The sequence below is a fragment of the Cibotium barometz genome, chromosome 26 (genome assembly GCF_041138505.1).
Source record: "Cibotium barometz isolate CiBa-2024 chromosome 26, ASM4113850v1, whole genome shotgun sequence".
In the NCBI taxonomy this organism is placed as follows: Eukaryota; Viridiplantae; Streptophyta; class Polypodiopsida; order Cyatheales; family Cibotiaceae; genus Cibotium; species Cibotium barometz.
Genome location: NC_141071.1, coordinates 28,234,197 through 28,252,432, shown reverse-complemented (window position 1 = coordinate 28,252,432; position 18,236 = coordinate 28,234,197). Strand labels below are relative to the sequence as shown.

The 18,236-nt window shown below is 47.1% G+C and overlaps 1 protein-coding gene across 1 annotated transcript in view; it reads left to right on the top strand.

Annotated features, from left to right (window-relative positions):
• LOC147623842 (protein SPA1-RELATED 4-like) overlaps positions 1 to 18,236 on the top strand; it is a 126,061-nt gene that overhangs the window by 77,265 nt on the left and 30,560 nt on the right. The window contains exon 5 of the mRNA XM_086820482.1: positions 16,496 to 17,468. Within this exon, the coding sequence (XP_086676608.1) occupies positions 16,496 to 17,468 (973 nt within the window). The remainder of the gene's footprint in view (positions 1 to 16,495; positions 17,469 to 18,236) is intronic.

Below are 18,236 nucleotides of genomic sequence, written 5' to 3'. Positions count from 1 at the left end.
TGCACATAGGAGAGTTCAGGCTGGTCTGTACGACTGTACGGACAGCTGTACGGACAGGACAGATTCTGGCGCAGGACAGTTCTGCTGCAGGCGTGTACAGGCAGCGCTGGATAGAGCAGCGCATGTTTTTGTTTATGCACAAGGGTCTGGACTGCAGGGCCTAGTCGGCTGCATGGATGATGCACGTGGGCTGAACTGCAGGTACAAGGCGGCTGGCTGGTCTGCAGAAAAGTACAGCCTTGGATTCCATGTGGTCAGGACTATTGGCCGACAAGATCTCTTCCAGAGGGTGGCAAGCTGCAGGAGAAATAGTAGAAGGGCGGAAGCTGCGGCACATGCTCTCCTTTCTCTCTCTCTCTCTCTCTCTCTCTCCCTCTGCTGAAGAGTAGACAAGGGTTGGTTTTCTCGTGACACAAAGGTGGACAAGGGCTGTTTTTCCATGAACATAGACATCATGACGATGGCGTTCAACTGATGGAACTTTCAGCTTTCTATGCTTTGATTCGGGACTGTTTTGGGACAGTTTATGGGCTGATTTTGTTTGGTAGCAAATTCAGCTATGTGCTTGGGTCTTTGGCTGCAAGTACAAGGTCATGTGGTTATGTTTCTTGGCATGGGAGTGATGCAAGCTCGCATGGCTGCGTGCTCATGGAGCAGATTGTTTTCTCTTGCTAGAAAGGAACAGTGGGAACTACAGCTATGGGCATCTCTATGTTGCCAGATGTTTCATGAGGGAACAGGTAACTAGATGTATGCCGTTGTTGGCGAGGAAACATGTTTTTGGGTTTCTCCAGGAGATAGGTCACATGCAGGCAAAGGGTACAGGAATGGACACATGTTTGGTACAGCCTTGCTACTGACAAGACAGGGGTCAGGGAATCCATGACAGAGATGGATAGTACCCTTGGATGGTAGAGAGGGTTTGTACAGGTGTGTCGACTGTATGTTATGCTGTGCTGTGATACGAGTTCTCTTTTGAGAGACAGTTTGGGAGTCTGTGTTGTGATGCAGGAGCACTGGATGTGTCAGGGTGTGATGCTGTTCATAGTGTGAGAGGCTATGGATGGTTGTGGCAGCCTTGATCATGGGAGAAAGCTTCTGTATGCAGACTCAATGTGAGAGAGCCTTTTGATATGAACAATGGCTGGACTTGTTTGTGGATGCCGTGTGGACAAGAAGCCAGATGCAGGTTCTTTGCAGGCTTCAGGAGTTCTACTGGGACGGCTGAGTTCTCAGCCCTATACTGTAATCAAAGCTCTTATAATCAATTAAAGAAATACCGCAAGGGGCGCCACTGCGATTTGGGGCCAATCGGTGTCCGTGTACTATTTGCAGGAGCACTCTAGCTCCCCCTGTTTGTTTTCCTTTTCTAGGTCCTCAATGGTGTTGAAGTGTTTTATGTGCGAGTGTTTGTTTCACCGCCCTTTGCTTTCTGAAGGCCGGTTTACAAGGTTCCGTGTTGCCGGGACACATCGTCGACTTTCTCAAGGAGGCGAGTCCGTGGTTGCTTTGGTCGGGACAATCGCCAACTTTCCTAAGGGGGCGAGCTCGTGGTTGTCTCATGAGAGTCACATCAAAAGCTTCAACATGAGGAAAGTGAAAAGGAAGTGCAGGACACAGTACAGGATTTTGTTTCTTTGCCTATATGAGGTGAAGAGCAAGAGCTGAAGATGAAGCTCAGGAGAAAAGACACCAAGGACAAGAAGTAGTCGGCCGGGAACAAGAAGCAGTTGAAGTGTTATGGTGCAGGAGATGCGTTGAAGGCTATGGCTTTCGACAGTTTGTCACCGGTGGTATCTTCATAGAGGCTTCATGGGTTCGGAAGACAGTTTCTTTCTATGTTAGTGGTGATCTACTATGCTTCATCGAGGACTTGTGCTTATCACTGGGGTGGAGTGCAAGCAGGTTTTGGGTGCCTGAGGATGTATCAGATGAGGCTCAGATGGAAGTGGAGGAACTTGACGAGGTTCTTATTCCTGAGCATATTCTGGCACATTAGGTACAGGGTAAAGTTTCCGTCGCTATCCTGTGAAGTTCAAGAGCTGTTCACTGATGGATACGAAGTGGATGGAGGAGGTTCATTGATGGATGCGAAGTGGATGGAGGAGGGTGACTTAGCAGATTCACCTCAGGAGTTGCAGCTTTATCTTGATGCCTTTGAGTTGGAGTCGACTCTTGTTACGGCTCATTCAGGTTCAGCAGAGCATGGGTCTGGAGCATTGCCTGATGCTCAAGAGGGGGGTAGCACCTCCGCTCCCTTGTTGTTACAGACAGGCTCATTTGTTATCTAGGAGTCGCTTGGTGACATCTTTGTATTCACCCGAAGGTACTGAGGCTGACAGTACATCTGCTTATGGGACTTCTATGATATTGTGTACTAGTCACAGGAGATGGTGGTTGAGTAAGGTTCACAGTCGCGCGCACCTGGAACTCTAACTGCAACTATGGATAACTCTATGGAGGACATAAGTCTTGCGAGCAGTCCTAGAGTTGGTTTGGTTCATGGAAATATGGATCGAACTCTGTTTGTGCATGTATGCATACACTTTTTGAGGTAGAGGTATTTTTGTATTCTGGTGCCATTGGATCCTGGTACCATTGAGAATACATTGGGAAATACTCTGCATTGTGTCATGTGCTGCATGTATGTTGGTATGATACATCAAGTGCTTTATTATGTTCATGGATGCACCACTGGGTGTAACTCCTGCGGGATGGCCATGCGAACATATGTGGGAAAGTACTTACTGGATGTAGTGTTTGGATGCATTGAGTGCTTACATATGCTCATGTTGTACCATCAGTCGTGGGTCCTGCGGGATGCCCATGGGCGTAAGACTTGCGAGCAGCCCTTAGACTGTTACTTTGGAGTAGGTAGAGCATTTTGAGGAGCATATTGTTTGCGAATGCATATGCGTGTCATGCATATGCTTGTCATATGTAGAATGATGCATGGTTTTGTTTTTGGCTAACACAGTTAACGTGTTTCCATTTGGTTTTAGACTTTTGCTGTAGGTTCTGAAGGAACAAGCAAGAGGACAGTGTGGCTTATTGTGCAGGATGATTGTTCTATCATCCAGATGCATTGGAAGGCCATTGTATTTGCCATATGGGGTGTCTTTGCTCATGAGATGCTTTACTGTGCCATTCAGTGCAATCGAGGACGCTTGCCATTTTTCAAGAGGGGGGTATGTCATGAACCTGTGTTTTTCTCTGGACAAGATGCAGATGTGCACGGGGACATGGTGGACAGTGTGAAATGGCATCAGGTGGGAGTGAAGATGGAAGCCCATGTGTGGATAACCCCATGTGTGGAAGGGGGCAAAGAGATTTTAGCTTTGAAGGTTTAAAAGCCTTTAAAATCATTTATTAAGCCCTTTATTAAAGAAACGTGGCCCTTATGCTATATTTGGGGCCACGTGTGCTTTTTGGGTAAAAGGAGGGCTAGCAGGCAAAAGAGGCGCCTATCCCTACAGCAGGCGGGTGTGCTTTTCGGAGGAGGGCTGGTCGCCTGAAGGGACACGTGGGCTGCACATAGGAGAGTTCAGGCTGGTCTGTACGACTGTACGGACAGCTGTACGGACAGGACAGATTCTGGCGCAGGACAGTTCTGCTGCAGGCGTGTACAGGCAGCGCTGGATAGAGCAGCGCATGTTTTTGTTTATGCACAAGGGTCTGGACTGCAGGGCCTAGTCGGCTGCATGGATGATGCACGTGGGCTGAACTGCAGGTACAAGGCGGCTGGCTGGTCTGCAGAAAAGTACAGCCTTGGATTCCATGTGGTCAGGACTATTGGCCGACAAGATCTCTTCCAGAGGGTGGCAAGCTGCAGGAGAAATAGTAGAAGGGCGGAAGCTGCGGCACATGCTCTCCTTTCTCTCTCTCTCTCTCTCTCTCTCCCTCTGCTGAAGGGTAGACAAGGGTTGGTTTTCTCGTGACACAAAGGTGGACAAGGGCTGTTTTTCCATGAACATAGACATCATGACGATGGCGTTCAACTGATGGAACTTTCAGCTTTCTATGCTTTGATTCGGGACTGTTTTGGGACAGTTTATGGGCTGATTTTGTTTGGTAGCAAATTCAGCTATGTGCTTGGGTCTTTGGCTGCAAGTACAAGGTCATGTGGTTATGTTTCTTGGCATGGGAGTGATGCAAGCTCGCATGGCTGCGTGCTCATGGAGCAGATTGTTTTCTCTTGCTAGAAAGGAACAGTGGGAACTACAGCTATGGGCATCTCTATGTTGCCAGATGTTTCATGAGGGAACAGGTAACTAGATGTATGCCGTTGTTGGCGAGGAAACATGTTTTTGGGTTTCTCCAGGAGATAGGTCACATGCAGGCAAAGGGTACAGGAATGGACACATGTTTGGTACAGCCTTGCTACTGACAAGACAGGGGTCAGGGAATCCATGACAGAGATGGATAGTACCCTTGGATGGTAGAGAGGGTTTGTACAGGTGTGTCGACTGTATGTTATGCTGTGCTGTGATACGAGTTCTCTTTTGAGAGACAGTTTGGGAGTCTGTGTTGTGATGCAGGAGCACTGGATGTGTCAGGGTGTGATGCTGTTCATAGTGTGAGAGGCTATGGATGGTTGTGGCAGCCTTGATCATGGGAGAAAGCTTCTGTATGCAGACTCAATGTGAGAGAGCCTTTTGATATGAACAATGGCTGGACTTGTTTGTGGATGCCGTGTGGACAAGAAGCCAGATGCAGGTTCTTTGCAGGCTTCAGGAGTTCTACTGGGACGGCTGAGTTCTCAGCCCTATACTGTAATCAAAGCTCTTATAATCAATTAAAGAAATACCGCAAGGGGCGCCACTGCGATTTGGGGCCAATCGGTGTCCGTGTACTATTTGCAGGAGCACTCTAGCTCCCCCTGTTTGTTTTCCTTTTCTAGGTCCTCAATGGTGTTGAAGTGTTTTATGTGCGAGTGTTTGTTTCACCGCCCTTTGCTTTCTGAAGGCCGGTTTACAAGGTTCCGTTGCCGGGACACATCGTCGACTTTCTCAAGGAGGCGAGTCCGTGGTTGCTTTGGTCGGGACAATCGCCAACTTTCCTAAGGGGGCGAGCTCGTGGTTGTCTCATGAGAGTCACATCAAAAGCTTCAACATGAGGAAAGTGAAAAGGAAGTGCAGGACACAGTACAGGATTTTGTTTCTTTGCCTATATGAGGTGAAGAGCAAGAGCTGAAGATGAAGCTCAGGAGAAAAGACACCAAGGACAAGAAGTAGTCGGCCGGGAACAAGAAGCAGTTGAAGTGTTATGGTGCAGGAGATGCGTTGAAGGCTATGGCTTTCGACAGTTTGTCACCGGTGGTATCTTCATAGAGGCTTCATGGTTTCTTTCTATGTTAGTGGTGATCTACTATGCTTCATCGAGGACTTGTGCTTATCACTTGGGTGGAGTGCAAGCAGGTTTTGGGTGCCTGAGGATGTATCAGATGAGGCTCAGATGGAAGTGGAGGAACTTGACGAGGTTCTTATTCCTGAGCATATTCTGGCACATTAGGTACAGGGTAAAGTTTCCGTCGCTATCCTGTGAAGTTCAAGAGCTGTTCACTGATGGATACGAAGTGGATGGAGGAGGTTCATTGATGGATGCGAAGTGGATGGAGGAGGGTGACTTAGCAGATTCACCTCAGGAGTTGCAGCTTTATCTTGATGCCTTTGAGTTGGAGTCGACTCTTGTTACGGCTCATTCAGGTTCAGCAGAGCATGGGTCTGGAGCATTGCCTGATGCTCAAGAGGGGGGTAGCACCTCCGCTCCCTTTTTGTTACAGACAGGCTCATTTGTTATCTAGGAGTCGCTTGGTGACATCTTTGTATTCACCCGAAGGTACTGAGGCTGACAGTACATCTGCTTATGGGACTTCTATGATATTGTGTACTAGTCACAGGAGATGGTGGTTGAGTAAGGTTCACAGTCGCGCGCACCTGGAACTCTAACTGCAACTATGGATAACTCTATGGAGGACATAAGTCTTGCGAGCAGTCCTAGAGTTGGTTTGGTTCATGGAAATATGGATCGAACTCTGTTTGTGCATGTATGCATACACTTTTTGAGGTAGAGGTATTTTTGTATTCTGGTGCCATTGGATCCTGGTACCATTGAGAATACATTGGGAAATACTCTGCATTGTGTCATGTGCTGCATGTATGTTGGTATGATACATCAAGTGCTTTATTATGTTCATGGATGCACCACTGGGTGTAACTCCTGCGGGATGGCCATGCGAACATATGTGGGAAAGTACTTACTGGATGTAGTGTTTGGATGCATTGAGTGCTTACATATGCTCATGTTGTACCATCAGTCGTGGGTCCTGCGGGATGCCCATGGGCGTAAGACTTGCGAGCAGCCCTTAGACTGTTACTTTGGAGTAGGTAGAGCATTTTGAGGAGCATATTGTTTGCGAATGCATATGCGTGTCATGCATATGCTTGTCATATGTAGAATGATGCATGGTTTTGTTTTTGGCTAACACAGTTAACGTGTTTCCATTTGGTTTTAGACTTTTGCTGTAGGTTCTGAAGGAACAAGCAAGAGGACAGTGTGGCTTATTGTGCAGGATGATTGTTCTATCATCCAGATGCATTGGAAGGCCATTGTATTTGCCATATGGGGTGTCTTTGCTCATGAGATGCTTTACTGTGCCATTCAGTGCAATCGAGGACGCTTGCCATTTTTCAAGAGGGGGGTATGTCATGAACCTGTGTTTTTCTCTGGACAAGATGCAGATGTGCACGGGGACATGGTGGACAGTGTGAAATGGCATCAGGTGGGAGTGAAGATGGAAGCCCATGTGTGGATAACCCCATGTGTGGAAGGGGGCAAAGAGATTTTAGCTTTGAAGGTTTAAAAGCCATTAAAATCATTTATTAAGCCCTTTATTAAAGAAACGTGGCCCTTATGCTATATTTGGGGCCACGTGTGCTTTTTGGGTAAAAGGAGGGCTAGCAGGCAAAAGAGGCGCCTATCCCTACAGCAGGCGGGTGTGCTTTTCGGAGGAGGGCTGGTCGCCTGAAGGGACACGTGGGCTGCACATAGGAGAGTTCAGGCTGGTCTGTACGACTGTACGGACAGCTGTACGGACAGGACAGATTCTGGCGCAGGACAGTTCTGCTGCAGGCGTGTACAGGCAGCGCTGGATAGAGCAGCGCATGTTTTTGTTTATGCACAAGGGTCTGGACTGCAGGGCCTAGTCGGCTGCATGGATGATGCACGTGGGCTGAACTGCAGGTACAAGGCGGCTGGCTGGTCTGCAGAAAAGTACAGCCTTGGATTCCATGTGGTCAGGACTATTGGCCGACAAGATCTCTTCCAGAGGGTGGCAAGCTGCAGGAGAAATAGTAGAAGGGCGGAAGCTGCGGCACATGCTCTCCTTTCTCTCTCTCTCTCTCTCTCTCTCTCCCTCTGCTGAAGAGTAGACAAGGGTTGGTTTTCTCGTGACACAAAGGTGGACAAGGGCTGTTTTTCCATGAACATAGACATCATGACGATGGCGTTCAACTGATGGAACTTTCAGCTTTCTATGCTTTGATTCGGGACTGTTTTGGGACAGTTTATGGGCTGATTTTGTTTGGTAGCAAATTCAGCTATGTGCTTGGGTCTTTGGCTGCAAGTACAAGGTCATGTGGTTATGTTTCTTGGCATGGGAGTGATGCAAGCTCGCATGGCTGCGTGCTCATGGAGCAGATTGTTTTCTCTTGCTAGAAAGGAACAGTGGGAACTACAGCTATGGGCATCTCTATGTTGCCAGATGTTTCATGAGGGAACAGGTAACTAGATGTATGCCGTTGTTGGCGAGGAAACATGTTTTTGGGTTTCTCCAGGAGATAGGTCACATGCAGGCAAAGGGTACAGGAATGGACACATGTTTGGTACAGCCTTGCTACTGACAAGACAGGGGTCAGGGAATCCATGACAGAGATGGATAGTACCCTTGGATGGTAGAGAGGGTTTGTACAGGTGTGTCGACTGTATGTTATGCTGTGCTGTGATACGAGTTCTCTTTTGAGAGACAGTTTGGGAGTCTGTGTTGTGATGCAGGAGCACTGGATGTGTCAGGGTGTGATGCTGTTCATAGTGTGAGAGGCTATGGATGGTTGTGGCAGCCTTGATCATGGGAGAAAGCTTCTGTATGCAGACTCAATGTGAGAGAGCCTTTTGATATGAACAATGGCTGGACTTGTTTGTGGATGCCGTGTGGACAAGAAGCCAGATGCAGGTTCTTTGCAGGCTTCAGGAGTTCTACTGGGACGGCTGAGTTCTCAGCCCTATACTGTAATCAAAGCTCTTATAATCAATTAAAGAAATACCGCAAGGGGCGCCACTGCGATTTGGGGCCAATCGGTGTCCGTGTACTATTTGCAGGAGCACTCTAGCTCCCCCTGTTTGTTTTCCTTTTCTAGGTCCTCAATGGTGTTGAAGTGTTTTATGTGCGAGTGTTTGTTTCACCGCCCTTTGCTTTCTGAAGGCCGGTTTACAAGGTTCCGTGTTGCCGGGACACATCGTCGACTTTCTCAAGGAGGCGAGTCCGTGGTTGCTTTGGTCGGGACAATCGCCAACTTTCCTAAGGGGGCGAGCTCGTGGTTGTCTCATGAGAGTCACATCAAAAGCTTCAACATGAGGAAAGTGAAAAGGAAGTGCAGGACACAGTACAGGATTTTGTTTCTTTGCCTATATGAGGTGAAGAGCAAGAGCTGAAGATGAAGCTCAGGAGAAAAGACACCAAGGACAAGAAGTAGTCGGCCGGGAACAAGAAGCAGTTGAAGTGTTATGGTGCAGGAGATGCGTTGAAGGCTATGGCTTTCGACAGTTTGTCACCGGTGGTATCTTCATAGAGGCTTCATGGGTTCGGAAGACAGTTTCTTTCTATGTTAGTGGTGATCTACTATGCTTCATCGAGGACTTGTGCTTATCACTGGGGTGGAGTGCAAGCAGGTTTTGGGTGCCTGAGGATGTATCAGATGAGGCTCAGATGGAAGTGGAGGAACTTGACGAGGTTCTTATTCCTGAGCATATTCTGGCACATTAGGTACAGGGTAAAGTTTCCGTCGCTATCCTGTGAAGTTCAAGAGCTGTTCACTGATGGATACGAAGTGGATGGAGGAGGTTCATTGATGGATGCGAAGTGGATGGAGGAGGGTGACTTAGCAGATTCACCTCAGGAGTTGCAGCTTTATCTTGATGCCTTTGAGTTGGAGTCGACTCTTGTTACGGCTCATTCAGGTTCAGCAGAGCATGGGTCTGGAGCATTGCCTGATGCTCAAGAGGGGGGTAGCACCTCCGCTCCCTTGTTGTTACAGACAGGCTCATTTGTTATCTAGGAGTCGCTTGGTGACATCTTTGTATTCACCCGAAGGTACTGAGGCTGACAGTACATCTGCTTATGGGACTTCTATGATATTGTGTACTAGTCACAGGAGATGGTGGTTGAGTAAGGTTCACAGTCGCGCGCACCTGGAACTCTAACTGCAACTATGGATAACTCTATGGAGGACATAAGTCTTGCGAGCAGTCCTAGAGTTGGTTTGGTTCATGGAAATATGGATCGAACTCTGTTTGTGCATGTATGCATACACTTTTTGAGGTAGAGGTATTTTTGTATTCTGGTGCCATTGGATCCTGGTACCATTGAGAATACATTGGGAAATACTCTGCATTGTGTCATGTGCTGCATGTATGTTGGTATGATACATCAAGTGCTTTATTATGTTCATGGATGCACCACTGGGTGTAACTCCTGCGGGATGGCCATGCGAACATATGTGGGAAAGTACTTACTGGATGTAGTGTTTGGATGCATTGAGTGCTTACATATGCTCATGTTGTACCATCAGTCGTGGGTCCTGCGGGATGCCCATGGGCGTAAGACTTGCGAGCAGCCCTTAGACTGTTACTTTGGAGTAGGTAGAGCATTTTGAGGAGCATATTGTTTGCGAATGCATATGCGTGTCATGCATATGCTTGTCATATGTAGAATGATGCATGGTTTTGTTTTTGGCTAACACAGTTAACGTGTTTCCATTTGGTTTTAGACTTTTGCTGTAGGTTCTGAAGGAACAAGCAAGAGGACAGTGTGGCTTATTGTGCAGGATGATTGTTCTATCATCCAGATGCATTGGAAGGCCATTGTATTTGCCATATGGGGTGTCTTTGCTCATGAGATGCTTTACTGTGCCATTCAGTGCAATCGAGGACGCTTGCCATTTTTCAAGAGGGGGGTATGTCATGAACCTGTGTTTTTCTCTGGACAAGATGCAGATGTGCACGGGGACATGGTGGACAGTGTGAAATGGCATCAGGTGGGAGTGAAGATGGAAGCCCATGTGTGGATAACCCCATGTGTGGAAGGGGGCAAAGAGATTTTAGCTTTGAAGGTTTAAAAGCCTTTAAAATCATTTATTAAGCCCTTTATTAAAGAAACGTGGCCCTTATGCTATATTTGGGGCCACGTGTGCTTTTTGGGTAAAAGGAGGGCTAGCAGGCAAAAGAGGCGCCTATCCCTACAGCAGGCGGGTGTGCTTTTCGGAGGAGGGCTGGTCGCCTGAAGGGACACGTGGGCTGCACATAGGAGAGTTCAGGCTGGTCTGTACGACTGTACGGACAGCTGTACGGACAGGACAGATTCTGGCGCAGGACAGTTCTGCTGCAGGCGTGTACAGGCAGCGCTGGATAGAGCAGCGCATGTTTTTGTTTATGCACAAGGGTCTGGACTGCAGGGCCTAGTCGGCTGCATGGATGATGCACGTGGGCTGAACTGCAGGTACAAGGCGGCTGGCTGGTCTGCAGAAAAGTACAGCCTTGGATTCCATGTGGTCAGGACTATTGGCCGACAAGATCTCTTCCAGAGGGTGGCAAGCTGCAGGAGAAATAGTAGAAGGGCGGAAGCTGCGGCACATGCTCTCCTTTCTCTCTCTCTCTCTCTCTCTCTCCCTCTGCTGAAGAGTAGACAAGGGTTGGTTTTCTCGTGACACAAAGGTGGACAAGGGCTGTTTTTCCATGAACATAGACATCATGACGATGGCGTTCAACTGATGGAACTTTCAGCTTTCTATGCTTTGATTCGGGACTGTTTTGGGACAGTTTATGGGCTGATTTTGTTTGGTAGCAAATTCAGCTATGTGCTTGGGTCTTTGGCTGCAAGTACAAGGTCATGTGGTTATGTTTCTTGGCATGGGAGTGATGCAAGCTCGCATGGCTGCGTGCTCATGGAGCAGATTGTTTTCTCTTGCTAGAAAGGAACAGTGGGAACTACAGCTATGGGCATCTCTATGTTGCCAGATGTTTCATGAGGGAACAGGTAACTAGATGTATGCCGTTGTTGGCGAGGAAACATGTTTTTGGGTTTCTCCAGGAGATAGGTCACATGCAGGCAAAGGGTACAGGAATGGACACATGTTTGGTACAGCCTTGCTACTGACAAGACAGGGGTCAGGGAATCCATGACAGAGATGGATAGTACCCTTGGATGGTAGAGAGGGTTTGTACAGGTGTGTCGACTGTATGTTATGCTGTGCTGTGATACGAGTTCTCTTTTGAGAGACAGTTTGGGAGTCTGTGTTGTGATGCAGGAGCACTGGATGTGTCAGGGTGTGATGCTGTTCATAGTGTGAGAGGCTATGGATGGTTGTGGCAGCCTTGATCATGGGAGAAAGCTTCTGTATGCAGACTCAATGTGAGAGAGCCTTTTGATATGAACAATGGCTGGACTTGTTTGTGGATGCCGTGTGGACAAGAAGCCAGATGCAGGTTCTTTGCAGGCTTCAGGAGTTCTACTGGGACGGCTGAGTTCTCAGCCCTATACTGTAATCAAAGCTCTTATAATCAATTAAAGAAATACCGCAAGGGGCGCCACTGCGATTTGGGGCCAATCGGTGTCCGTGTACTATTTGCAGGAGCACTCTAGCTCCCCCTGTTTGTTTTCCTTTTCTAGGTCCTCAATGGTGTTGAAGTGTTTTATGTGCGAGTGTTTGTTTCACCGCCCTTTGCTTTCTGAAGGCCGGTTTACAAGGTTCCGTTGCCGGGACACATCGTCGACTTTCTCAAGGAGGCGAGTCCGTGGTTGCTTTGGTCGGGACAATCGCCAACTTTCCTAAGGGGGCGAGCTCGTGGTTGTCTCATGAGAGTCACATCAAAAGCTTCAACATGAGGAAAGTGAAAAGGAAGTGCAGGACACAGTACAGGATTTTGTTTCTTTGCCTATATGAGGTGAAGAGCAAGAGCTGAAGATGAAGCTCAGGAGAAAAGACACCAAGGACAAGAAGTAGTCGGCCGGGAACAAGAAGCAGTTGAAGTGTTATGGTGCAGGAGATGCGTTGAAGGCTATGGCTTTCGACAGTTTGTCACCGGTGGTATCTTCATAGAGGCTTCATGGTTTCTTTCTATGTTAGTGGTGATCTACTATGCTTCATCGAGGACTTGTGCTTATCACTTGGGTGGAGTGCAAGCAGGTTTTGGGTGCCTGAGGATGTATCAGATGAGGCTCAGATGGAAGTGGAGGAACTTGACGAGGTTCTTATTCCTGAGCATATTCTGGCACATTAGGTACAGGGTAAAGTTTCCGTCGCTATCCTGTGAAGTTCAAGAGCTGTTCACTGATGGATACGAAGTGGATGGAGGAGGTTCATTGATGGATGCGAAGTGGATGGAGGAGGGTGACTTAGCAGATTCACCTCAGGAGTTGCAGCTTTATCTTGATGCCTTTGAGTTGGAGTCGACTCTTGTTACGGCTCATTCAGGTTCAGCAGAGCATGGGTCTGGAGCATTGCCTGATGCTCAAGAGGGGGGTAGCACCTCCGCTCCCTTTTTGTTACAGACAGGCTCATTTGTTATCTAGGAGTCGCTTGGTGACATCTTTGTATTCACCCGAAGGTACTGAGGCTGACAGTACATCTGCTTATGGGACTTCTATGATATTGTGTACTAGTCACAGGAGATGGTGGTTGAGTAAGGTTCACAGTCGCGCGCACCTGGAACTCTAACTGCAACTATGGATAACTCTATGGAGGACATAAGTCTTGCGAGCAGTCCTAGAGTTGGTTTGGTTCATGGAAATATGGATCGAACTCTGTTTGTGCATGTATGCATACACTTTTTGAGGTAGAGGTATTTTTGTATTCTGGTGCCATTGGATCCTGGTACCATTGAGAATACATTGGGAAATACTCTGCATTGTGTCATGTGCTGCATGTATGTTGGTATGATACATCAAGTGCTTTATTATGTTCATGGATGCACCACTGGGTGTAACTCCTGCGGGATGGCCATGCGAACATATGTGGGAAAGTACTTACTGGATGTAGTGTTTGGATGCATTGAGTGCTTACATATGCTCATGTTGTACCATCAGTCGTGGGTCCTGCGGGATGCCCATGGGCGTAAGACTTGCGAGCAGCCCTTAGACTGTTACTTTGGAGTAGGTAGAGCATTTTGAGGAGCATATTGTTTGCGAATGCATATGCGTGTCATGCATATGCTTGTCATATGTAGAATGATGCATGGTTTTGTTTTTGGCTAACACAGTTAACGTGTTTCCATTTGGTTTTAGACTTTTGCTGTAGGTTCTGAAGGAACAAGCAAGAGGACAGTGTGGCTTATTGTGCAGGATGATTGTTCTATCATCCAGATGCATTGGAAGGCCATTGTATTTGCCATATGGGGTGTCTTTGCTCATGAGATGCTTTACTGTGCCATTCAGTGCAATCGAGGACGCTTGCCATTTTTCAAGAGGGGGGTATGTCATGAACCTGTGTTTTTCTCTGGACAAGATGCAGATGTGCACGGGGACATGGTGGACAGTGTGAAATGGCATCAGGTGGGAGTGAAGATGGAAGCCCATGTGTGGATAACCCCATGTGTGGAAGGGGGCAAAGAGATTTTAGCTTTGAAGGTTTAAAAGCCATTAAAATCATTTATTAAGCCCTTTATTAAAGAAACGTGGCCCTTATGCTATATTTGGGGCCACGTGTGCTTTTTGGGTAAAAGGAGGGCTAGCAGGCAAAAGAGGCGCCTATCCCTACAGCAGGCGGGTGTGCTTTTCGGAGGAGGGCTGGTCGCCTGAAGGGACACGTGGGCTGCACATAGGAGAGTTCAGGCTGGTCTGTACGACTGTACGGACAGGACAGATTCTGGCGCAGGACAGTTCTGCTGCAGGCGTGTACAGGCAGCGCTGGATAGAGCAGCGCATGTTTTTGTTTATGCACAAGGGTCTGGACTGCAGGGCCTAGTCGGCTGCATGGATGATGCACGTGGGCTGAACTGCAGGTACAAGGCGGCTGGCTGGTCTGCAGAAAAGTACAGCCTTGGATTCCATGTGGTCAGGACTATTGGCCGACAAGATCTCTTCCAGAGGGTGGCAAGCTGCAGGAGAAATAGTAGAAGGGCGGAAGCTGCGGCACATGCTCTCCTTTCTCTCTCTCTCTCTCTCTCTCTCTCCCTCTGCTGAAGAGTAGACAAGGGTTGGTTTTCTCGTGACACAAAGGTGGACAAGGGCTGTTTTTCCATGAACATAGACATCATGACGATGGCGTTCAACTGATGGAACTTTCAGCTTTCTATGCTTTGATTCGGGACTGTTTTGGGACAGTTTATGGGCTGATTTTGTTTGGTAGCAAATTCAGCTATGTGCTTGGGTCTTTGGCTGCAAGTACAAGGTCATGTGGTTATGTTTCTTGGCATGGGAGTGATGCAAGCTCGCATGGCTGCGTGCTCATGGAGCAGATTGTTTTCTCTTGCTAGTAAGGAACAGTGGGAACTACAGCTATGGGCATCTCTATGTTGCCAGATGTTTCATGAGGGAACAGGTAACTAGATGTATGCCGTTGTTGGCGAGGAAACATGTTTTTGGGTTTCTCCAGGAGATAGGTCACATGCAGGCAAAGGGTACAGGAATGGACACATGTTTGGTACAGCCTTGCTACTGACAAGACAGGGGTCAGGGAATCCATGACAGAGATGGATAGTACCCTTGGATGGTAGAGAGGGTTTGTACAGGTGTGTCGACTGTATGTTATGCTGTGCTGTGATACGAGTTCTCTTTTGAGAGACAGTTTGGGAGTCTGTGTTGTGATGCAGGAGCACTGGATGTGTCAGGGTGTGATGCTGTTCATAGTGTGAGAGGCTATGGATGGTTGTGGCAGCCTTGATCATGGGAGAAAGCTTCTGTATGCAGACTCAATGTGAGAGAGCCTTTTGATATGAACAATGGCTGGACTTGTTTGTGGATGCCGTGTGGACAAGAAGCCAGATGCAGGTTCTTTGCAGGCTTCAGGAGTTCTACTGGGACGGCTGAGTTCTCAGCCCTATACTGTAATCAAAGCTCTTATAATCAATTAAAGAAATACCGCAAGGGGCGCCACTGCGATTTGGGGCCAATCGGTGTCCGTGTACTATTTGCAGGAGCACTCTAGCTCCCCCTGTTTGTTTTCCTTTTCTAGGTCCTCAATGGTGTTGAAGTGTTTTATGTGCGAGTGTTTGTTTCACCGCCCTTTGCTTTCTGAAGGCCGGTTTACATTGGTCTTATAGACCCATTGGGTCTTCTGTAGACGTTAATAAAATCTTCCTTTCTCTCTCTCTCTCTCTCTCTCTCTCTCTCTCTCTCTCCCCCCCCCCCCCCCAAAAGAAAGAAAAAAATCCCTCCTCTTTTCCCTTCTTGAGAAATGTTTTTTATGTGGCATACATGTAAAATTATGCCACTTATGCAATCTGTATGATGTTGAAACAGGCTTTAGACTAGGATACTTCACAAATCCCACCAGGAGAAGGGAAAAAGAGAAGGAAAGGCAATATTTTTCTGTTTGTGGAATTTTATAATTCCTCAACCGTACCCACTGGATTTTAAAAAAAAAAAGGGGGGGGGGGGTGGGTTTTAAGTAACTGTCTTAATGTTGCACGGAAGGAAGGACATATCGAACATAGTTAGTCTAGGGATGAGAAAAAGACCTTGTTTATTAACACCGTAGGGGTTGAAACAAGGCAAAAACTGCATCATGCTCACTACCAAACGCATGGTTGCTGACCTATGAGGCAATGTACATCCCATATGATGTACCTCAGGATTCATATTTATAAAACCGTTCTTTGCTAATCGAAACATTTGTGGACTCGCAGATTTCTTTTAGAGAGGATGCTTGCCTAGTCTAAGGTGCATAATCTTAGCTTAGTTCACTGCTTAAGGGTGGAGATAAGGATTGTGGTGAAGTGTGGGGAACAGAGCTTCTCTACATTGGAAATATTGAACGCTTTTGTGTACCTCTGAGGTGTTTTCCTTGACAGGAGAAATCTTCGTTTTTGCTCTACCATATGGTGGTGTGTTACTGGCTAAGAAAGTGCCGGCATTTTGCCGTTTCTTAAATAAGTACCTTGTCTTTCATTTAATTTGATTGAAAAGAGGATTTATTCAATGTCTTAAGTGTTTGTGTTGGAACCTTCTTACTTCGATGAGAGCATTTATTTGAGAACACCTATTTCTTTTGGTTGAGCTATACAGGGATGTCTTGCAATCAGAGATTCTTAATGATGCTGGTGAGGCACTTGCAGAGAGACAGGATGCCATGAATATAGAGGAAAAGGAAGCAGAAGCAGAGATACTCTTGGACTTTCTTCTGCGTATGCAGCAGCAAAAGAAAACTCTTGTCAGCAAATTGGCGGAGGAGATCTCTTGTCTCACTTCAGATATAATGGAAGTGAAAAGAAGGCAATCTTATTCGCAGCAGTCCTGCATGCCCATTGATGATCAAGACCCTTCAAGCAAGATAACAGCCTCTGGAGGAGGTCAATGGAACACAAAAGCCTTATTGTCAAGGGGCTTGGAGACACACGAGGAGGACACAGATTTCCTCAGTGAAGGGCAAGACAATGAGATTGCTGTTGATTCTATAGACAAGCAGAGCTATGGGGGCTGTGATACCAAGCAAAGGCGAGAACAAATACGCACGAAATCTGCTCGAATGATGAGTAATTTCGATAAGTTTGAGGAAGCCTATTTTGCTATGCGCTGGAAAGTTCAGCCTCAAGGCTTGGGAAGCCAAACCACACAGGAAGTCAGCAGTGCCAGTGTGCCCATGGGGGCTGGAAATGCTGTTTTGGAGGTCAATAAAATGTCTGAGGCCGGATCTGGTAGTACTCAAGGAAAGGACTCACTTGGGTGTTTCTTCGATAGCATATGTAAGTATGCAAGGTACAGCAGGTTTGAGGTAAAAGCCACCCTTCTACATGGCAACTTGTTGAACACTTCCAACATGGTCTGCTCGCTAAGCTTTGATCGTGATCAAGAGTACTTTGCAACAGCTGGTATATGCAAGCGGATCAGAGTATTTGATTGTGATGCTGTATTGAATGAGAATGTGGATATACACTATCCTGTTGTTGAGATGATGGCCAACTCAAAGCTTAGCAGCATTTGCTGGAACAGTTATATCAAAAGCCACATTGCGTCTAGCGATTACGATGGTGTAGTGCAGGTAAAATCTTGTCAACAGGTTCTTTTTTGCATCAATCGATGTTGTCGTTTTTTTTTTTTTTGGTCTTCTCCCCCGTGAATGTAACTTTGCATGTGGTAGGAGTTGCTTCTATTTATTCAAAAGATTTCAACAGATCTCAGATATAGTGTAATGAAATATAATTTAAATCCAGTTTGTGGTTGCGCAAATCTAGTACTAACAAACATTTACCTGAATGTTACTTTCGTGGTGATCCATAGGTTATGAGATCTTTTTCTTCTAAGCCAGCTCAAACTGCAGTTTCTTTTTTCATAAGAAAGTAATGTATTCGTGTATATGATCAAATACAACTACATACATTCTGAGAATGGCAAAACAAATCCCCGAGAAAAACTCCTTCTATTAGTCCAAAATGGTGTCTGCTCAATGTAGACGACAACCCTGAAAAGCGGTACATGCTACAAGAAAAACCCTTGTACGAGGTCAAAGAACCAAAGAAGAAAGGAAAGGGAAGGCTCTCTCTGTGTCCGGCCAGGAGGCTACATCGGAGGGGGAAGGGCAGAAGAGCCACACTGGCACGGTGTATAGTCAAACGGTTTTGGAGTCCCCTTTGAGTGAAAAAGGGACCCAGGCTCCAGGTGTGGGGGGAAAGATTCACATTGGGGGCTTGAATGGCCAAAGGGTTTTGGAGTCCCTTTGATTAAAAAAGGGACCCAGGCTCCAAGTGTGCAAGTGAAGTTAGTCCAAATGGAGTGGATGGTCTCCCTCTGCAGCTGGGATTACGGAACC